Source organism: Oryctolagus cuniculus, chromosome 14, assembly GCF_051225735.1.
Source record: "Oryctolagus cuniculus isolate XC-2025 breed Fujian yellow rabbit chromosome 14, ASM5122573v1, whole genome shotgun sequence".
Taxonomy (NCBI): domain Eukaryota; kingdom Metazoa; phylum Chordata; class Mammalia; order Lagomorpha; family Leporidae; genus Oryctolagus; species Oryctolagus cuniculus.
Genome location: NC_142880.1, coordinates 74743712 through 74766866, shown reverse-complemented (window position 1 = coordinate 74766866; position 23155 = coordinate 74743712). Strand labels below are relative to the sequence as shown.

The following is a 23155-nucleotide window of genomic DNA, read 5'->3' as shown; positions in this document are numbered from 1 at the left end:
AAACAGAAAAAACAAGCTATTGGATCATGAGAAAATGCAAAGTATCCTATGACCCAAAACTTCACTATGCTGAATAGTAAGGGAAAATGTAACATGTAGCTGGTGGAGTTGCTGGAGGGAGCAGCTTCGTGGTTGCTTCATAGTCTCAGTGCTGTCAGCCTCTCCCTGGTGGGTTATTAGACTTGGCCTCAGACAACTATAACCTTTTGTTCTTGCTGCTGAAAGATGTTCAAACAATTTGGACTCTGCTACTACCCTTCAGTCTAATGCGTTTTAAGTAAAAAATACAAAACAAGACAGAAAAACAAATAGCACCACCAATATTAAAGGAAGAACAAATCTTACAAGTCATGCAGAGCTGAAAATGAACGTGTCTGTTTCCCACAAACATGAGAACAGGGCTTTTTGCTGCTTGGGAGTCAATGTGTGTTTACTGGCATATATTTCAGCACTTTAAGTTTTCATCCTTTTATAAATTTCCTATGCATGAACACATAGTAGGACTAACGATTTTGATTTCCTTTCCTTCCATTTCTCATTCAAAGGCAGTTTATATTGATAACAAATAATTCTGGCAAATATATGTTGACATTTCTGTTAGTCCTACATCAAGTGAATATACTAAAACCCTTCATAATTTGGAACCTAGTGTATCACACTGGGACTGTTTGATCACTGTCTCACATTTTAATACTTAAGTATAGTGAAGAACAAATATTGAATATGTAAATAGCAAAATCTTGGGTAACAACTTAAAAGTTTGTGTTTTCTGCTCTATGCATACAAAGGACAGGAACTTAATAATTTCACAATGCAAATAATGATTGGCACTTATTTCTTGGCCTTTTGCCAAGGCATGTTACATTATAGCTAATTTAATCCTGATAACGACTGTACTGTTTGTTGTCCATTACTGAGATGAGATGGAGCTCAATAAATGGAAGTCATTGGCGAAGGCAGCTCACCTGGTGACTGAAGGGAGTTTGAGTCCTTGTCACCCATTTGCAAGATTTAGATTGGGTTCAAGGTTTCTAGCTTTGTCCTGGCCCAGTCCTGGCTGTTGTGGTCATTTGGGAATGAACCAGCCAATGGAATATGTGTGTTCTCTCTGTTTTTTAAGTAAAAAATGAAAATGGGGTGGGCAATTGGTGCAGTGGTGAAGCAGCCTGCATCTTATATCAGAGTGCCTGGATTCGTGTCCCCACTCCACTTTTGATTTAGCTTCTGCTAATGAGCACGCTGGGAGGGTCCCTGACATCCTCATGGGAGACATGGGTGGAGTTCTGGGCTCCTGGCTTCGACCTGGCCCAGCCTCATTTGTTGTGGGCATTTAGGGAGTAAACCAGTAGATAGAAGATAAAGTGCTCTCTCTTTCTGCCTTTCAAATAGATAAATAAATGAAACTTTAACAATTCTTATCTTTTTGCATGACTTCTAATGAATGAAAATGAAAAAGTCAAGATTGGATTAATTTTATTCTATATAGTCATTCTTGATTGAGTATAAGATTCTAATTTCCTTTTGGTTGACAATGAAACTCTCTTGAGCACTGTTGCTGAGGTATCTGTTGACCACAAGTGCTTGGTTGTTTGAGATGAGTACTCTGATTAAGAAAGTAGAATTTGTTATAAGGAAAATACCGCTCTGCTTCAAGACTCAAGGTTCCAATACTTTCAAGCAGCTTTATTCCCCCCCTTATTTAAATAGAATGAATATATATGTGTATATATATATATATAGGAGGCACAGATTCAGACAATTAATGGTTTTCATTTTTATTCTCAAAGAGCAGTCATATGTAAATGCATGTGTCTCATTTGAATTTCTGTTTCTTTTAAAAATATATTTTATAATGAACTTGTCAGCATCTCTGTTATTCTTACCAGATTTTTTAAAGTCTAAGACAAAGAATATATTTTTCAGATCTTTTTAAAACACTCCAGTGAATTACTGATTAGCATATAGTTAGTCAGAGAGTCTATCTCAAAAAATGAGGCTGAGCCCTTCATATTTTCCATTAATCAAATCTAATTTTGCTTCTGGGCCAAGTTTAATGATCTGTTCAATTTACTTGAGACCAATCATGGTTAATTTTATCCATGGATTTACACATTTCACAAACATACTGTGTACCAAGCATCAACTTTGATGACCCAAAGTTGAATAAAGAATGGTTTGGAGTTAAGTCATCAATGAAACGAGGGGGACAAACATTCAGTACATATTTTGGATCTAAAGTAAGGTAGTAAGTAGTCCACTAGCAACAAGAGCTAAATACTCTGAGTACAGAGTTTAGTATGGGACTAACGTAGGGACCAGCAGGTACGTGGGCCTCGAGGGATGAAGATGACATGGTCTGTTGCATAAGGGGAGTCTGAATGAGCGTCCTGAGCATCCCAGCGATGTGCCCGAAGCGTTTCCATCTCCTGGTGGAACTCGGTGCTGCGCAGGCCAGCCCTTTGGGAGTCCAGCTAGTGTGACTCGAGGTCTTCTTGGGAAGTTTGTACAGCTAAAGGTAGAACTCTCCTGAGGGCTGTGTTGGATCAAGGATGATTCATTCGTGTGTAGGATGCATCAGCTTTGCTGAAGGAGATTCTTTCCAAGTTCTGGCCTTCCAGACAATTTTTAATCTACAAATATTGGTGTTTAAAAGTACAAAAGTTTGTGAAGTTGTCCTACCGTTTCTTTGACTCCTGCTTCTCCTCACTCTACCACAAAGGTAGATTCTTTGCATAATTTTTGCCCAGGTCAAAGGTTTTTATTAGTGTGAGATGAGAAAGATTTTTCATTTTAGGTGACTGGAAAGTACATCCAGCTGAAAGCCATCAACCATTTAGACTACATGCTTCATTTGAATTGTGTTTCTGGACCCAAGTCAAGTATGACAACTGTGAGTTTCATAACTTTCTCTAACTTGATTCAAAAATGTTTTGGGGCCAAAATACTTCTGAGATCTTTTCTGTCTTCTTCTGGCAAGGCCCTTTGGAGGTTATCAAGGTCAAGTCTTTGTTGCTAAGTCTCATAAAAATGAGGGAGAGAAGAGGAGCGTGAGTCCTAGGTTTGCGTCATCTTTTTCCTTGTCTATATTCTCCCCATAATAACTTATCTCTTATTCAAAAGGAGCATCTCATTGGGTCTGGACCTTTGACAAGGAGAAACTAATAATTTACCCCATGTATTTTGTCTCCTTTAGAAATGCTTAACTTCTTTCACTAGAGTTAGTCTTTAGACAATGTAGAGTAAGTTATGAAGGGGAAATATGATAGCAAAGAAGGTTGGGTGGACAAGAGGGATTTTAGAAGCTATTGGAATAACTGTAATGTGTGGAAATGAGGATTCTATAGAGGTTGCTGGCATAGTCTCCGTGTGATACTGAAATAAAATGAAATTTTCTGTTTTGAAATCTGTAGTTATTTTCAAGTTGGATAATATATTATTATTCAACTTGTTTTTTTTTAATTCAATAATGCTTCCTAAGGTAAAAAATAATAATTTTATAAATAAATTGAGCAACTTAAAATAGAGCCATATAAGCTACTTCAATAAATCAGCAAATATTTATTGAGTGCTGATGTGTTGGGTACAGTACTTAATGTTGAAGTAGTTATAGTGGTGGCAAAAAATGCTGAAGACTTTATTGCAAAAGAGTAGCAACAGATTAGGGTATGAATACTGAAGAAATAATTAAGAACTAGAATCAACACAGACAGGAGACCTGTGTGAAAGAGAGTACGTGAAATATAGAGGATGTTACGAGCTTTTTAGCTTTGGATGGTGGATTGGATTCTGATGCCATTTACTAAAATGGGAAAAGTAAGAAGGAGGAACAAGAGTTTATTGTGAGTGGTGGGATTGATAATGAATTTAAATTTTTGTTAGTTTAACTACCTAAAGGACATAGAGATACATATGTCCAACAGGAAGTTTAGAGATGCTGGTGTAGTCCAGAGAGACGCTGAAGTCACAAACAGGGTTTAGAAATCATCAAAGTAGTTGAAGTCATAGAATGGAAATCCATGGTGTAGGTGAAACATGCCAAATGAAAAAGCGCGTCATTAGACCTGGATACGTGCCCTGGATTTCTGTTCCCACTTCTCCGTAAAGAGCGTGCTTGCTGAGGTCACCTCATCCTTCATATGCACAAGTACACCGTTATCTTTGTAATCTGAGCAATCCACTAGTCAGATGCATTTCGTTTTCATTCTCTTCACTCTTAAAGCACTTTTCTTGAGTTCCATGACAATGATTTCTGACTTTTGTCCCAAAAGACTGGTCAGTTTCTTTTCTGGTACCAGACTTGTGATGGTTGGAGAGCTTTGCAGTCTTTCCAGGCTCCCTCTTTTTGATGCTGGTATGACTGTAATTCTAGAGGAAGATGAGATGTGATAGGAGTCAGAAAAAAGTCAAAGGGATGCCATATCCAGGAGAATGTGGTTCTAAAGGGTATGTTTTCCTCTGTTCAACGAAAGTATGGATAGATTATAGAATTCCATCAACCACCATCTTTGATAAAAGGCTAGGCCAGGAAAAATTCATTGTTTGTGAAGGATCTGTGGGAACCCTTTAATAAATTTTTTTAAGTTTAAAAATATTTATTGGGTGTATGCTTTGTGCCAGGCATGTTCTGGCTGCTGGAGATGCCTCAGACAACTGCCATAATTCTTGTCCTTACATTCTAGTGAGGAGAGATAGACTATAAACAGGTGAGTGAGCAAATGAGTAGGTAAGAAGACAATGCGTGCTGTTGATGAATGTAAAGTGTGTAAAGGGGATAGGAAATCTTGGAGGGTTGCGGTTTTTAGTAGCATAATCAGGACGAGTCTCACAGAAAAGGTGGGGCCGGCATTGTGGCATAACCGGTGAAGTCACTGCCTGGCATGCCAGCATCCCATATGGGGGGACAGTTAAGGGATCCAGCTCCCTGCTAATATGCCTGGGAATGCAGCAGAGGATAGTCCAAGCACATGGGCCCCTGCAACCCACATTAGAGACCCAGAAAAAGCTGCTGGCTCCTGGATTCAGATGGCCCAGTTCCAGCTGTTGCAGCCATTTGGGGAGTGAACCAGTGAATGGAAGACCTCTCTCTCCCTCTCTCTCTCTCCCTCCCTCCCTCCCTCTCCCTCTCCCTCTCCCTCTCCCCCTCCCCCTCCCTCTCCCTCTCTCCCTCTCCCTCTCTCCCTCTCCCTCTCCCCCTCTCTCCCTCTCTCCCTCTCTCCCTCTCTCCCTCTCTCCCTCTCTCCCCCTCCCTCTCTTTCAAATAAATAAAATAAATCTTTTTTAAAAACAACATAAGAAAAGGTGATACATCACTGAAAAGTGATATATGAGGTCCAAACAGAAGAAGTGACAAATGAGTCAAGTTTACCTGTGGAGTAAGTGAGTTTTTGGGCCAGATGAGTGGCAAAGTGCAAAGGCCCTGAAGTAGAATTGCTCCAGGCATGGTCCATGAACTGAAAGGAGCCCGATTTGCCAGAAGTAAGTTGTGATGGGTAGTGTGGGGGTGGAAGGGTGTGCCACCTTTCCTCACCCATCCTCAGGATCACTGCCAATACCCTAATAACAAAGGACAGATTAACAAGAGAAACACATAATGGCCTTATTTAATCACAGTTTTATGTGACATGGAAGCCTTCAGAATAAAGACCTAAAAACCCAGGGGAAAACATCTATTTTAGGGCTTAGGTTTGATGAAGCTTGTCCAACCATGTAGAAATGTGATTGGACAAAAAGAGTACGACCCAATAGGAATAGTCGAGAAACCTAGCAAGACTTTTCCAGATTCTTTTTGGCCTCTGTGTTATAGCATGTCTTCTTCCTGGATATAGGGCAGCACCTCTCTGGAAGGTCTTGTGGACATTTTTTGGGCAAGAGTGGGTCAGAGAGTTTCTTTATCACCAGCTCCATGACAGAAAACAGAGCAAGGGTGGTTTCTATGACCCACCTTGAGGAAAAGGAATTCTGGTTTCTGGGGTTAAAGGAGAGAATGAGAGACAGGAGGGCAGGAGAGAGACCTTGATTCTGAAGCTGCTTCTACGGCATTCCAGGGTCCTTTTAGTTCAAGGTACTCAGTGTACCAAGGTGCCACTTTAGAGCATCATCTTCTGACCTTCAACAAAGTATGGGGTAGGGATGGAGGTAGCAGACCATTTTATAGGACCTGATGGTCTGTCATAAGGGCTTTGATTTTTTTTTTTTTTTTTAATGCTGAATTAAGTGGAGAGTCTTTGGAGAATTTTGAATTGAAAAGAGATGTGATCTGAGGTATTTGAAAAGGACTGCTCTGGCTACTGTGTTGTAAATAGACTAAAGGGAGAAGGTTAAAGTAGAAGCAGAGACCCAGTGGCAAGGCTCCTGCAGTAATCAAGATAACAGAAGGTAGTGGCTTAGACCCGAGTGGTAAGGGTAGGAGTTGTGAGAAGTAGTTGGAATCTGGGTGTGTTTTTAAGCTACTGTTGGCACATTTTCCTGATGGATTGGATGTATAGTTTGAGAGAAAAAGAGGTGCCAAGGATTCTTCCAGAATTTACCAAATGGCCTAAGCCACTGAAAAGATGGAGTTGCTGTTTACTGAGAGGAGGGAGGTTTAGGAGGAATAGGTTTGGGGTTAACCATTGTAAGTGTGAAGTTCAGTAGTAGTAAGTGCATTCTTCATGTGGTAAGTCATCACCACTATCCATGGCTATGACTCTTATCTTTTATTTTCCTATAAAGATGTATTTATTTGAAAGACAGAGTTACGGAGAGTGAAGGAGAGACAGACAGAGAGGGAGAGGGAATATATCCTTCATGACAGGACATACTGAACATCTTTCATGTCCTTACTGGACTTTGCGTATCTTCTTTGGACAAATGTCTATTTAAGTCTTTGTGTAATTTTTCATTTTTTAAAAGATTTGTTTGTTTGTTTGACAAACAGATCCAGAGAGAGAGAGAGAGAGAGAGAACACACTCTCAACCACTGGTTCACAGCCCAGAAACATGCAACAGCCAGAACTAGGCTAGGGCAAAGCCAGGAGCTAAGACTTAAATCCAGGTCTCCTATGTGGGTGGCAAGAAGGCAACTATTTGAGCTGTCACCTGCTGTGCACATTAGCTGGAAGATGGAATTGGGAATGGAGCCAGGATTCTAATCCATGTACTCTGATAGAAAATTGAGGTATCAGAAGCAAGTCTGCTAAGCAATATACCCACCCCTATTTTGTGGATTGCCTTTTATGCCATTGGTATTTTCTTTTGATGCATAAAATGGTTTCCTTTTCTTCATTTTTTTTAAATTTAGGATTTTATTTATTTATTTGAGAGGTAGAGTTACAGAGAGAAGGAGAGACAGAGAGAAAGGTCTTCCGTTGCTGGTTCACTTCCCAAATGGCCACAATGGCTGGAGCTATACTGACCCGAAGCCAGGAGCCAGGAGCCTCCTCCAGTTTTCCCACACATGTGCAGGGACTCAGACACTTTGGGCCATCTTCCACTGCTCTCCTACGTCAAAATCAGAGCAGCAGAGGAGGAGCAGCCAAGACATGAACTAGCACCCATATGGATGCTGGCACCACAGGCAGAAGCTGTGCCCACTATGTCACAGCGCTGACCTATTTTTTTCTTTTATCTCATGTTTTTTGTGTCCTAAGAATTGAATGCCAAATCCAGTGTTATGAAGCTTTTTCCCCATATATTCTTCTAGAAGTCTATAGTTTCAGATCATAAATGTAGATATTCCATTTTGATTTAATTTTATATGTAATTTATATAAAATTTCACCCTCATTCTTTAACACATAGAGATCCAGTTTTCTCACCACTGTTTTGTAATGATAGTCCTTGTGCACTGTTGAAAGTCTTGCCACCATTGTCAAAAATCATTTGGCTATATACATGAGGGTTTATTTCTGGACTTTCTATTCCATTGGCCTATATATCTGTCTTGATACTATTACTACACTGATTATTTTAGCTTTGCTTTGAAGTCCAGAAGTATGAGCCCTGCAACATTGTTCTTCGTTTTCAAAATTGTCAATTTATAGTCTCTTGAGATTCCATGTGAATATTAGGATGCATGTTTATATTTAAAAAATCATTGGATTTGTGATATGCATTACATTAAGTCTATTGAATGCTTTGGTAGTATTGATAGGGTAACAAAATTATCTTCCAATCCAAGAACATGTAATGTGTTTCCATTTATTTATGTCTTCATTAGTTTCCTTCAACAATATTTCATAGTTTTCATTGTACGAGTCTTTTACTTTGTTTTTTACATTAATTCCTAAATATATTTTAAACTTTTACATGCTATTATAATGGAATTGTTTTCATAATTTCCTTTTTAGATTAGTTCTTATTAGCATATTGATATGCAACAGATTTTTGTGTGTTGACTTTGTATCCTGCTACTTTGCGGGGCACCTTTGTTAGCTCTAACAGTGTATATAGGTAATAGTTTTATTTGTATGAGATCAGATCATCTGCAAACAAAGGATTTTACTTCTTCCTTTCCAGTTTTTTCCATTTTATTTTTCTTGCCTAATTGCTCTGGTAGAGCTTCCGGTTGAATACTGAATGTAGGTGTGGAAAGTGAGCATTCTTGCCCTTTTCCATTATCTTTAACCTTGAAATATGTTCTTCACTTTATACGTATATATGGTTTTGTTATGTTGAGACAGTTTCCTTTTACTCCTTTACTCCTTGTTTAATTATGAAAGCATGTTGAATTTTGTCAGGTGCTTTTTCTGCACCAATTGAGATGATCATGTGCTTTCCATTTTACATTCTGTTCCTGTGGTGTATTAAATTGATCAACTTTTGTATGTTGAACCATCCTTGCATTCCAAAAATAAATTTCACTTGATCATGATTTTTTTCCCACTAAGGTTTATTTATTTATTTCGAAGTTTGATGTATAGAGAGAAATCTTGGATCTACTGCTTCACTGCCCAAATGGCCACACTGTCTGGGGCTGGGTCAGGCCAAAGCCAGGAGACAGGAGCTTCTTCTGGGTCTCCTATGTGGGTGGCAGGGGCCCAGGAACTTGACCATCTTCTGCTACTTTCACAACCACATTAGCAGGGATCTGGGTCAGAAGTGGAGCAGCTGGGACTTGAACTTGTGTCCATATGGTATGCCAGCTCTGCAGGCTGCGGTTTAACCTGCTGTCCCCCAGAGCAGTCCCTAGTATGCAGCTTTTAGTATGCAGCTGAATTTGGTTTGCTGATACATTGTTGAGTATTTTTGCATTAGTGTTCATAGAGATATTGTTCTTCAATTTTGTAATGCTGACTTCATAGAAGAAGTTAAGAAGTGTTCCCTTTCTTTTTTTTTTTTTTTTCTTGTGGGGGAAGGGAAATTTTGAGAAGGATTGATATTAGTTCTTTCTTAAATGTTTGGTAGTATTTTCCAGTGAGGCTGTCAGGTCCATGGTTTATGTATTCATTCATTTCTCTCTTTCCCTCCTTCTCTCTCTACCTTCTTTTTGTATGTATTACATCCTTAGAAAAAGATTTTCCCAGGGCCGGTGCTATGGTGCAGTAGGTTAATCCTCCACCTGCGGCGCCAGCATCCCATATGGGCGCCGGGTTCTACTCCAGTTGCTCCTCTTCCAGTTCAGCTCTCTGCTGTAGCCTGCGATAGCAGTGGAGGATGGCCCAAGTCCTTGGGCCCCTGTGTCCATATGGGAGACCAGGAAGAAGCACCTGGCTCCTGGCTTCAGATCAGCATAGCTCTGGCCATTGTGGCCATTTGGGGAGTGAACCAATTGAAGGAAGACCTTTCTCTCTGTCTCTCTCACTGTCTGTAAACTCTACCTATCACATAAATTAAAAAAAAAAAAAAAAGAAAATGGATTAAAGCAAATTTATTAAAAGAAAAAAAAGGAAAAATATTTTCCCTTCTGTTTTCCCTTCTGTGTGCTTTTGTCTTGCTTTTTCATGGTCCGTGATGCCAGCTGTTGTTAGTGCAATGAAACCAAACTGATGGTATCAGAGAAGAATATTCTACTATTTTTCTAGATCTTTCAGTAGTACCTCAGATCACTTCACACTTATTTAACCTGTCTTTGAAGTCTACAACAATTTTCCCAGCTCTGTAATTATCGATGTTTTCAAATTCTCCAGGGCAGCCATTCTTCATCACCACAGTCAGATACTGATGATGGCTTTGGGGTATGACCTATTGAAAACCTTGTGTTTGCCTTCTTTATCAGCTTGTTGGTGCTTACTTGTAGTAAGTCTATTCAGATTTTTCTATTCATGATTTAGTCTTGATAGGTTTGTTTTTCTCAGAATTTGTCCATTTCACCTGAGCTGTACAATTTGTTGAAGTATATGTTCATAATACTCTGTTATAATCCTTTTTTGTTTCTGTTGAATCAAGAGTGGTATCCCATGGGGCCAGTGCTGTGGCTCACTTGGTTAATCCTCCACCTGCGGCACTGGCATCTTACATGGGCGCCGGGTTCTAGTTCCAGCTGCCCCTCTTCTAGTCTGGCTCTCTGCTGTGGCCTGGGAAGCCAGTGGAGGATGGCCCAAGTGTTTGGGCCCCTGCACCCGCATGAGAGACCAGGAAGAAGCATCTGGCTCCTGGCTTTGAATCAGCGTAGCTAGTGCCAGCTGTGGAGGCCATCTGGGGAGTGAACCAACAGAAGGAGACCTTTCTCTCTCTCTCTCTCTCACTGTCTGTAACTCTACCTGTCCCCCCCCCCCCAAAAAAAAATGTAGTATCCCACATTGATTTCTGATCTTAGTAATTTGTGTCTTTTTTTTTTTCTTGATCTCTTCAAGGAACCAATTTTCTCTATTGTTTTTCTGTTCTGTATTTTATTAATATAGGTTCTAATCTTTATTATTTCTTTTTATCTTCTGGCTTCTAGTTTATTCCCCTCTCTAGCTCCTTAAGTTATAAATTTAGGTTGTTGACCTGAGATCTTTTTTGCCTTTTAATGTAATTGTTTATGGTTATAAATTTTCCCTTTAGTGCAGCTTTTAATGCATATTGTAGGTTTTGGTATTCTGTGTTTAGATTTTCATTCATCTTAAAGTGTGTTCTAATTTCCCTTCTTATATCTTCTTTGATTCACTGATTGTTGGAGAGTGTGTGTTATTTTCACAAAATTATGAATTTTCCAATTTTCTGTTTGTGATTTCTAACTATATTCCATGTGGTGGAGAAGGTGTTGTTGTTGTTGTTGTTTATCTTTATAAATCCATTAGGGTTTAATCTGTAGCCCATATAATTACGTATAGGAATAATGAAGTAACTGGAGCTCGTATTATTGATACATTGGTGGGTGGTGGCTTAAATTAATATTTTCTAAATATTTACTTGAAAGGCAGAGTAATAGAGAGGGTAAGAGATAGAGACCTTCCATGCACTGGTTCACGTCCCTAATGGCCACAATAGCCATGTCTGGCCCAGCCCAAAAACCAGGAGCCAGGAACTCCATCCTGGTCTCCCGCATGGGTGGGAGGACTTGACTACTTGGGTAATCATCCACTGCCTCCCAGGTGCATTAGCATAAAGGTGGATTTGAAGTACCCAGTAGCTGGGACTTGAACCAGGGACTCAGATGTGGGATGTGGGTAACCCAAACAGCAGCTTAACCTGAAGTACCACAAAGCCTGCCCCATTTCACTAGTTTTATAACTAGAATAATGGGACTTACAAGATAAAAGGGTAAGAGACAACAGTTTTTATGGGTCTTTTTTTTTTTTTTTTAAAGATTTGTTTATTTGAAAAGCAGGGTTATGGTGGGGAGAATGGGGAGAGACAGAGAACTTCCATCTACTGGTTCACTTTCCAAATGGCCACAATGGCTGGGGCTGGGCTAGTCCAGGAACCAGAAGCTTCTTCCAGGTGTCCCACGTGGATGCAGCGACCCAAGCACTTGGGCCATCCTCTGCTGCTTTCCCAGATGCATTAGCAGGGAGCTGGACTGGAAGTGGAGCAGCCGGGACTTGAACTGGCATCCATATAGGATGCCCGTGCCACAGGGGGCTTTACCCATTATACCACAGCACCGCATCCAGTTTTTGTTTCTAGCCTTAATAATTTGAACATTAGTTTGCAGAACAAAATAGTCTTTTCTGTGGAAGAACATCAAGTGATTCATACTCTATGTGTCCAGTCTCTCTAGGTTACCTCCTCCATGGGTTTAAAAACCATCTTCAATTCTGACCTCTTTTTCAAGCCCCAGATTCAATTATCCATCTGTGTACCTCACATTTTTATGTGGTGGTTTACTAATAGGCAACTCAGGTGATGTGAATCCAAACTCTAGTTTCTTTCTTATCCCACTGCCCACCCCACACCTTAATTGTTAAAGCCAAAACTGTCTGCATCTTTCTTGATTTCTCTTCATTTAATTTCCATCACTAAGAAGGCTCTTGGGGAAACAGAGGGCATATTCAAACTGGTAACCAGTGGGGCTACTATTTTCAAAAGTGTGGAGAACATGTGAGGAAACCATCCCTTGTGCCAAAAGCATAAAGAGAGGAAACTTGTATTGGAACCCAGAGTCCAAGGAGACTGGGTGGAGGGGCTTGCTTGAAAAGAGCCATGAATCTTGTTCAAGGGATGCTGGGAGAATCGTCTTTGTCTACTTCTGTTCTCTTGCTGGTATCTCTGTTTTGCTGAATGTAACCGAGCCAGAGGGGATAGGTATCCATCGACAAAGTCCATGGGGATGAGTCCCAAGCTCAGGGTTGGGGTAGAGATGGGTTGGGGAAACACATATTAAAATATCTTTAACAAACTCTATTAATACCTACAGTAGATTTTTGCTAGGTTATGACCTAAGCAGTATTCACACTCCCCGCGTATATATTGTGGATTTTTGTCCTTTGAATCTGGTCCTTTTTTTAAAAAAATTATTTATTTGAAAGGCAGAATTTCAGAGAGGCAGAGGCAGAGAGGTCTTTCATCTGCTGGTTCACTCCCCAAATGGACACAATGGCTGGAGCTGTGCTGATCTAAAGCCAGGAGCCAGGAATTTCTTCCAGGTCTCCCACGTAGATGCAGGAGCCCAAGGTATGCTGTTTATAACCAGGCAGTTTAAGAGCATGAAATTGGTAGGAAATGTTTAGTTGAAGAGTATACTTTATTTTATAAGAACAGTGGTTCATTTATTTGTTTATTTGAAAGGCAGAGGGATAGAAACAGAGATCTCCCATCTGTAGTATGCTCCCCAAATGTTGGCAATGACTGGGTCTGAGCCAGGCGAAAGCTAGGAGCCAGGAACTCAATCTGGTCTCCCACATGAGTGTCAGAGACCCAACTACTAGGGCTACCACCTGCTACCTCCTAGAGTAGGAAACATCAGCAGGAAATTGGAATCAGGAGTGGAGCTGAGACCCAAATCCAGGGACTCACAGGGTTCGTAGGTGTCCCAAGTGGCATCTTAACCACGTTACAAGATGCTGACCCCTGCCAGCAGTGCACATACTTAAAGTGCGATGAATTCTTAGTAACAGTTGCTATTTTACTACCATGGACTTTAAGATTTCAGAAGATTAAAGATTTAGAAAATAAATATTGGAATTGTTTTTAAAGATTTACGTATCTATTCGAAAGTCAGAGTTACACAAAGAGAGAAGGAGAGATAGAGAGAGAGAGAGAGCTTCCATCTGCTGGCTCACTCCTCAGCTGGCTGCAATGGCTGGAGCTGCATTGATCCAAAGCCAGGAGCTTCCTCCGGGTCTTCCCACAGTGGTGCAGGGGCCCAAGGACTTGGGCCATCTTCTACTGCTTTCCCAGGCCATAGTAGAGAGCTGGATCGTAAGTAGAGCAGCCAGGACTCAAACCAGCAGCCACACGGAATGCTGGCACTGCAGGTGGAGGCTTTATCCGCCACACCACAGCACGGGCCCCAAATATTGGAATTTTTAGTGTCAGTGTGATTGCAAGTGCTCAGGTTGAACTGCAACCTCAAATTTCTACTGAATCTCAAATGGATACTGATGCTGTGTCATGTGTTAGCACTAAATAATTGGAAAATTTTTGATCTGTCCTTGTCATCTCCCCTTTGAGATCCCTTTTCCTTCACATTGTCAGTCTTAACTGCACCTTAGTTGAAAGTAGCTTAGAATATTTTCTTGCCTCCATTTGATTAAATTGTATTTTGATATGCATCCTTTTGTTGTCCCATTCATTCACTCCACACTTCCTTTAATGAAGGAAGAAATGAGAAATGAACGCAATAAAACACATAAAATGAAGCATATAAAAGTGATACTTGATTTAGCATTGTTTGGGTGGATATAAATTTGCAATTTGTAAGAAATTTAAAATGAACAGAATTGAAGAGAGAGCTGTGACTTTTGTGCTGTATTTGCTTAGGAATTCCTATTGGTTAGGAAAAGCTGAGGGCTGGGGATGGAACTGCAGGTAAGGCTGCCACCTGTGCGCTGGCATCCCAGGTGGGCACTGGTTCAAGTCCTGGCTGCTCTACCTCCAGTCCAGCTCTGTGCTTATGCACCTGGGCAAACAGTGGAGGATGGCTGAAGTGCTTGGGCCCCTGTACCCACATGGGAAACCTGGAAGAAGTTCCTGGCTCCTGGATTTGGTCTGGTCCAAATGGCTTTTTGGCCATTTGGGTAGTAAGCTAGTGGATGGAAGATCTCTCTCTGTTTAAATCTCTCTCTCCCACTCCCTCACTCTTGCCCCCTTCCTCTCCCCCTCTCCCCCTCATTACCTCTCCCCCTCTCCCTCTGTCTCCCTGTCTCTATAATTGTGCCTTTCAAATAAATAAAAATAAATCTTAAAACACACACACACACCCCACACACATTCCCCTGGAGCTTTGGTTTTTCCTAAAAGGAAGAAGAAAAAAAGAAAAACTGAGGGCAATTTTTTATTATCCACCCTACCCTCCTGCCCCAGATTATATGACAATGAAATCTTAATATATGAAGAATTTGTGAAGACTAAAATTCTTGGTTTCAGGGTTTTTACATAGCAGAGAACTATTGCATTTTTGGGGTGATGTCTTATTCCCCTCATATGGCTCCCATGTAAGCTCTGATCCTCTTAAACCTATGTTTTCTCTACTTCTTTGGTGATGGATGTTTTCTCTCAGGCAGGCACTGTCTCTGATTTGTCCATGAGCCATTCCCTGGAGGACTTTTGCATCCAATATTATTGTAATTATAAAATCGATGTTAATACAGAAGTGAGAGTCAGGAGTATGGCCTGTCTTGCTTAGGGAGAACTGTGGGGAACTGCGGAGTCATTTCAAGACAAGTGTCATAATTCCTTATACTGATTATCATAAATTATTTCCACAGACTCACCATGCAAATGAGGCATAATGTCTTTAAAACACACACACACACACACACACACACACACACACGCTTTTCTCTAATCCTTTCCTTTCCATTCTCATTCCCTCATTGTTTTTTCTTTAATCTGATAGTTAACTGTAAGTTTTCTGATTTTATTCTTTTTGGAAAACTGAATTTGTTAGCCAAGGAGCGTGCTTCATTTTTACTTTTTTTTTTTTTTTTTTTTTTTTTTTTTTGCTAATCCTGGATATGATTGTGTGCTCGCTTTCTCTTTCTCTCTGTCTGTCCCTATCTTTTTTGCATGTTTCAGATGAGTAGTTTTTGGTCATTGTAGCAGTTGGCTTCACAGTTGTGGTATGGTTTGCAAATTGGAAAAGGGAGACTTGAAGGATTATATATCACTGAGATAAACAATGGTGAAAACTGGAGGTTTTTTTTTAATAACCACTTCCACATCTTTAAGGCGTTTGCTCGTGTGACAAACAGTAACCTAGACTGCCAATTGGGTTTTTGTTTTTAGTTAACAGAACCGAGGTGCTACAAAGCTTCAATTTGTCCTGTCCCATTTTCCTCCTACAAGATACTAAAGTAGAAAGCAAGAATATGCAAGTATGAACATAAGAGCTGTCAGGCATTTGCCTCCTACACCTGCACAGCAAGCCCACGTCTTCTTACATGGGGAAATTTATTAGTAAAAGTATGGAAGGAAGAAGGGACTGCATGTAGCACAGAACTATTAAATCACAGTGCACAGGTGGGATACAGAAGGCAAAACATATCTGCTTAAGAAAGTCCGGGCGAGAATTTCCTCTACTGGCTCTCATCCTGCCCTCTGTCTGGGTTCAGCCTAAGTCTTTGTGGCAGTTCCCAAGACTTTGGCATATTCTGGCAGAAGAGGTCTGTGGAATTGGAAGATGAAGAAACACTGTTCTGCCTATTTTAATGTCTTTAAATTGTAATGTAAAGGTCTGCTGTCTGTTAGTCCAATGCACAAAAGGTATGCTGGATACTCTTTTTGGCCATCCTGCAAATGAGTGCTCTGCTCTGGGAGAAATCCCATGAGAACATAGAGGCAGGGCTCCTTCCTTCTGTTGCTGAACCTAGGGCCAGCTAACTTTTTCCCAGTTGCCTTGCAGCCAGGGCCCCAGTAGGAAACCAAGCAAGGCTTGGGTGGTCCGATAGTCCAGCTCAGTGGTCCTCTGCACTGGGCTGGAGCTGTCTGAGGTTTTTCTCAAGGCAGCAGTGCAGTTTGGCGCAGGGTGGCAAATAGTGTAAGTGGTGTTTCCTACACTGAAAGTGGTCACCATGCTTACCTTAGGCTATCTGCATTCTTGCGATTCTTCAGTATTCTCATCAATTCTGTGAATTATCAGTAAGCTTGCAACAGATCACCTCCCTGTGATTTGCAATCAGATCCCTGTCTGACACAAAAGAAAAAATATACTTGGAATATTCAAGTGTCATATTTCCCTGGTAATTTGAGAACTCCTTTGATAGTGCTTTATTTAACAACAACAAGGAAAGGGTTGCTTGTCTCAGATGTCACTTTAAGACCCTGGTTAAATATGTCATGCCCATGGGCCCCAGTAATATCTTTATCAGTCAGTTCTATGGTACTTGTACCATCTATATAATGTGAGTTGTAAATTCAGGGTACATAATTGAAGGTATTTGTGCCTATATAAATTTTCTGGAATAAAACATAGCAAATTCTAAAAGCATAAATGAAGTCCACATGCTGCGTTTAATCTTTCGAGGGCTACTTTTGTTGCTTTTTCATTTTGATAAGTGATTTGTGGGTGCTGAAAGAGATCAGTTTATATCTCATTGATGACCCCAAGTAAATCTGCCATTACTTATCTGTGTGTGCAGTTTTTGCTTGCGAAGTTTGACAGTAGTCGCAAGATGCCTGTTTAATGAAACACACCTTTAAATAACTCTCTCAGATTAATTCCAGCTTTTAAAGTGGGAAGATGACTTGAACTACGGCGGCTGCCAGCTCAGCTGTGGATCTGAAATATCCAGCTGTGCCCTCCCTGCCTCTCTCATCACCAATAACAGACTTTGCAATCAGAATCTGTCTGGCACGTGTGTTGATGTGTGAGGCGAGATAACATCTCGCTTGCCGCATTGGCTCTTCAGTGCTGAACCCTAGTGCACATTTGTCTTTGTCAGCGCAGAGAGCAATGCGATTTGAGGATGCACAAGGATCACAGACATTTTTGCCCGTTATGCTTCTGTCTGGATCTGCCTAGAGATTCATATTAGAAGGGAATTGATTTATCTGTTAACATCAGCCATCAGTGTTTAAAGCTTTTTTTTAACGGGTTTTCCCCTCTCAGGGGAAGAAAAAAGCCAGTAGTAGTCTCCGTATACATCATTTAGAATCTCTTTTAATTGTTTTTATTATAGCAAACCAAAATGACTGTCTATATGTCATTAACCATTATTTGGTTTTAATATTGGTATTAAATCTTTGACCAAATAAATGATAAATCCAATTTTAGTTGTAAGAAGAATCTTGATTAGTGATCACAAAAATCAATTCTCTTCACAGCAACACTATTTTAAGTGAGAAATCTCATAATAGAAATATTCAAAGTATTATTTTTATTTATTTGAAAAGCCTCTAGAGAGACAGACATAGATCTTCCATCCACTGGTCCACTCCACAAATACCCTCAAACATCCAGGACTAAGCCAGGTTGAAACCAGGAGCTCAGAACTCAATCTGTGTCTCCAGAGTAGGTGGCAGGAACTGAAGTATCTGAGCCATCCCCTGCTGCCTCCCAGGGCGCACATTAGCAAGAAACTGGAATCAGAACCAGAAGTGGAACTTGAACATGAGATGTGGGCATCCCGAGTGGCATCTTAACCATGGGACCAAGTGCCTTCCCCATAGTGTACATCTTGATAGTGATAAGTACTTGTTGATTTTTGAGTACTTGGTATACAGTGCCCCATTTACTTCTCCCTTTATCTCAGTCCTGTGAGATGATCTTTGTTTTCTAGATTGCATAGTAGTTCTTAGTGAGCTAACTTGTCCTGATGTATCTAGGGCTTGATTTCAGGCTTATCAGACCTTACGCTTAATCCCAGTCATACATTTAATGCATTGGGGACCATGTCCTACCAACTGGTAGATGCTATGTCGGATGCTCAGTTTGTATCATTGAAGTACAAGTAGTGTCTCTGTTCAAGTGCTGCAGTTTCTGGGGAAAGATGAACAATAAACCAACCTCACTTGGCAGAACCATGAGTGTTGCGACAGTGGAATAGAAAAGATGCTAAGAAAGCCTGCAGAAGGCCATTTAAATCAGACCGGGTCTTCCCAGATGAAATGATCATTGTTTTGAATTTTTGCAGGATGTCTAGGAGCCAGCCAGAAGATGATGTGTAGGCAGAGGATGGGCCCCTTTGATTGACGGAGCCGAAAGGAGCATGAGTCAGAACCACACAGAGGCCTCTGTGACAGCAACGAGTGCTGTGGATACAGTGGGAAAAATGCTAACAAGAATTACTGCCATTTAAGATTGAAGTGTCCAACCTTGTGTTAGGTGCTTTACATCTACTTTGTGTAATCTTCAAAACAACTATTGGAGACCAGAAGTGAAGGCTAAGGCCAGATTATTATATAAAGCCTCGTCTGCCAGAGAAGGAAGTTAGACTTTATCCTGACAGTTACAGGTGGCCATGGAAAGAGTGTATTTATTATTCAAAGTTTTATTTATTTGAAGGGGCGGGGAGGGAGAGAGAAACCTTTTATCTTCTAGTGCACTCCCAAAGTGCCTGCAGGAGCTGGGCTGGACCAGGCCGGAGCCAGGCGCTCAATCCAGGTCTCTCACGTGGGTGACTGTGACTCAGGTACTCGAGCCGTCCCCTGCTGCAGGAAGTTGGATTGAAAGTGGAGCTGGGATTCCACCCCAGGCACTCAATATGGGATGTAGGCATCCCAAGGGGCGTCTTAACCAGTGTACCACAATACCTGCCTGCAGTCCATGAAAAGCATTTAAGCCATGGAAATTATGTGGTGTTTTAGAAAGACAATTCTTAATATTTTGGAGACTGAGTTGGAGTCAATACTTGAAGTAATGGCCCCAGTTAGGACAACAGGAAACACAGTTGCCCAGGGGACTGTGGTGTCCACTGCAAGGACTTTAGGGGCTGAGGGGGAAACATGGGGAGGATCCAGGCAGAGCTGGACAGAGCCACAGACATAGGAGACCACTAGAATATGTGGGCCTGAGTTCTATCCTTATGGAGCCCAAAGATGAGAGAACAGAATAGGATTTCCACTGGTAGGAAGGACAAGAAAAGCTACCTTGTTTGTTTTCTTGTCTCTGGTCACAAGGCTCCCTGTGTCCAGACCCATAATCACTAAGAGTGGAGAGAGTCGACTTCATTGGGATCTTCTCTGGGGATTTGCAGGTGCTGCATAAATCCATTTGGAATTCTACCTCGGGAGCCTCCCCCTTTTGAGATGTTTCCTGCCCTCACTCTTCCCGAGTGTGTAACATAAAGAAGAAGGAGTTTCTGGTGTTTCATTTGTGCCCTACTTTCTGTTAGAAATGTTCTATGCAGATAATAATCAAAAAGAAGTTGAATATAAAATGTATTCTTTGCTCTTTGACTTTAGCTAGATTTATATTTCTTGGCTCATTAACAAAAAAATAGACCATGGTCAGAAGTGACCTGGGTAAAGCCCTGATTTGGAGATGTTGATGAATATGGCCCATAAAGCTTGGTTCTTTATAGACAGTCATGCCTGGACATTTCATGGCTGGTTTTATTGGATAATTCTGTTATTATAACAAAATGAAGTTTAAAATTAGATTTCCCATGTAGCCATTACAAGAATTACATTTTAAAAGTAAGAAAGACACAGCACATTTCTACTTTGCTTCCTTTCTGAGTTTCTTAGTTTAAAAAAATAAAAATCCTATTCCTCTGATCTGTTTCCTGTGTGAGCAGACAGGAAATTTTGAATAGCTAGGAAAATATGAGAATCTTGAATTAGCTCTTTAAATCTCATTATCAGATACTTGCTCTAACTTTTAAAACTTCACTTTTGGTTCCTCTGGACATGCAGGATGCATTGACTGGGACTGGGAGCCACGTGGGCCCCGGGTCTGGTTCAGTGCAGCGACACTCTCTCCCATTCACAGTCTCAGATGTCTGCCCCTCTGCAAAGCCGTGAGGCCAATGTCTGTAGCTGCTAAGCATGAAATCCCCTGCTTCTGTTTGTTTCTTTTGTTGCCACAAGTTAATAGGGACAGAGACAGGAGACAGCCCTGAACAAAGCAGAAATAATGAAGTATTTCACCCCAAAAGGGAATGTGGATTGAGAAATACAAAGGGTAACGCAAAGACAGACTTAGTGTCCTGAGGCAGTGTGATGTATTGGCCAGGAGCCTCAGTGCTGGGACAATACTGGGCCACGGCCTTCATCTGTGAGCTCCCAGCAGCCCACACGGGCGAAAGGGTTGACCCTGCCTCTGTAAAAACAACTTAGTGCTTTTCCCACTAGGATCTGAAAGAGCAACAAGATTTTCCCCCTGACAACGTGGACTGCTCTTGCGAGGTGAGGAAGCCTCCTGCTAGGATGTGGGTGGTGGTCAAGAGCACACTTGTCCATGCTCGGCCGCCCTGCTTGGTTCTGGTGCTGTAGGTGCCATTGGGAACTGACATTCACTTCATTGTGTGCCAGAACTGCCAGTCACGCCAAGACAGCAAGGTGTATCTTAGGCTGGCTTTTCTTCTTAGTGGTGGAAGACTATGTGCTTGTCACAGATCACTGTCACGTGCATTTGCACATGACCCACTTTATTCAGTGTTTTTCTCCTCTTTTCTAACATACTGTTTTTAGTGTTTGCTTATTTATTTACTTTCTTGTGGTCTAATTTGCATATATATATATTGAGGGGGAAAATTTGAGGACTATTTCAATAGATTTTTTTTTCCCCCTTATTGCCATGCTTGGAATGAGAAACCTCCACAGCCAGCATGGGCTACTCTATAGACAAGCTTTGTCCTTTTCAGAGGACAAAAAGGGTTAAATGAAAGAAGCCCACAGTGAGAAGAGAAGCCAGCAGCCCTTCCGTAGTCCCTTGTCTTCCAGTCCAGCCAATCCCATGTCTTCCTTCCCTACAGCCTAATTCAGTCATATAGGAGCACTGAGGACACTGCTTGTCCCCCAAGCCCTCTGAGTAGAGAGAAAGCCACAGGGTCCATTAGCTTGCAATGAAAGCTGCGTTAGCCATAAACCTAACAGTGCAAATAGAGCCACAAGGCAAAGACTTGGACCATCTCCCTGTGCCAGGTGTCTGTCTCTGTTCAGTTACACAGGCAAACTGACCGAAAGCCCTCCCCCTCCCCTCATCCCTCGAAACAGCAGAAGCAGCCCGATTCTGATGCTGTGCTCTCTGACTGCGGATGGGGCAGAGCTCTGGAGCTCAGAACAGCCCTGTGCAAACCCCAGCTCTGCCACTTTAAAAGCTCCCTGGTGCATTTTCTTGATCTGTGTTCTACTCCACACAGAATGCTTTGGAAGTCCCTTGTGTGTGACGCACCCTCGGATGCCAGAGGCTGACCCATCCGCTGGCTCAGAGAACAGCTCTGGGGCCAGACTGCCAAGGTTTAAATCTTGCTGCACATAGGCAAGGTGCTTAACTGTCTGAGTCCGCATCTGAAAATGGGACTCATGTAGTACTTTGCTTACGGGATTCTTCTGGGGTGTAAATGAAGTAATGCATATATACCACTTCTGCCTGGTGCTCCAGCACATTAACTGCCTTTGGTTTCGTGTTTGACTTACTGGAACACTCATCTCTCACGTCTCCTAGAGAGCTGGGTAGCTCCGACAAATCTTGTACTACATTTTGTATTACATTGTGTTTTGTATTGGGTTACATTTTTGAAAGACAGATGCATATTTGGCTAGTATAGTATATATTTGGAAAGTGTTCTAAATCAGATCACTTTAGATATTTAAGCATTTCTTGTTTTATTTTTTGAACATGTTTAGAGCTAGAAGACACTCCTAGAAACTGACTTCCTTTTTAAAAACATCTCTAATTTATTTTAAGAATGGGTGAGAATCAGAACGTACAGGTGCCTCTTTGTAGAGCTAAACTGCATGAAAAATAGATTCACTGACAGCTATGGGTGACTTTCCTCTTCCTTCTAGGTGCCAACTCACAGATGTCTTGTAAATCTATGAGTAGCTACCGCGTGCTGGGCTAGGCACCCCCAGCCCCCGGACTATGTGGTAAGAACCTGGTTGTCTGCCTTAGGAGCCCTTGTGGTATTTGCTGAGACCTGTATTGAAATCAGGAGGAAATGGAGTGGAGCAAGGCCAGTGCCGTGTGCCTGTGGGGAAGTCCCGAAGCTGGCTGGGGAACATTTTCCAGCAACTCTACAGAGCTTCAATCAGATTGAAGGCATGCTCGGAATAAAATCATGTATTCATGATGAAAAACAGAGCATCAATTGAAACAAATGTCATGTCCCAGAAGGCTGGGAATGTAGCAACACGGGGTGGTAAGGAAATACTGGCAGTACATAGGCCAGTGCCAGAATGGGAGGATTTTGAGCAAGATTCTTATCTAGAAATATGTATTTGTAGACCAACTCTGTTGTTGTGTTTTGGTGCCTGGCCACCCTAGGTAACTGTTAAATTAAGCTTTTTTGAACTAATCATAGGACCAAGAATGGATCTATGACCTTGGAGTTGTATGCGTATTTCCACCAGCTAATAAATCTTAGTAGTTAGGGGGGGAAAGCACATGTAGCACAGAGCTAACTGCAGTGTTAGAAGTGTCTGCACAGGACCAAGGAGCAGCAGAAGGATTAGTTCTGTCTCTGAGGGAAATGAAGAATTCTCGG

General features: G+C 41.4%; 1 protein-coding gene across 11 annotated transcripts in view; it reads left to right on the top strand.

The window, feature by feature from the left end:
* The window catches only part of ARL15 (ARF like GTPase 15), a 486108-nt gene that overhangs the window by 152473 nt on the left and 310480 nt on the right, over positions 1–23155 (top strand). For 4 of the 11 annotated variants that reach the window (XM_051853777.3, XM_089312773.1, XM_089312780.1 and 1 more), the window contains one exon: positions 2795–2890. The exons of 5 other annotated variants lie outside the window; for them this stretch is intronic. In XM_051853777.3, the coding sequence (XP_051709737.1) occupies positions 2795–2890 (96 nt within the window). Of the gene's footprint in view, positions 1–2794; positions 2891–23155 lie in introns of those variants that run through there. 2 more of the 11 variants (XM_089312778.1, XM_089312774.1) reach the window with 2 other exon arrangements.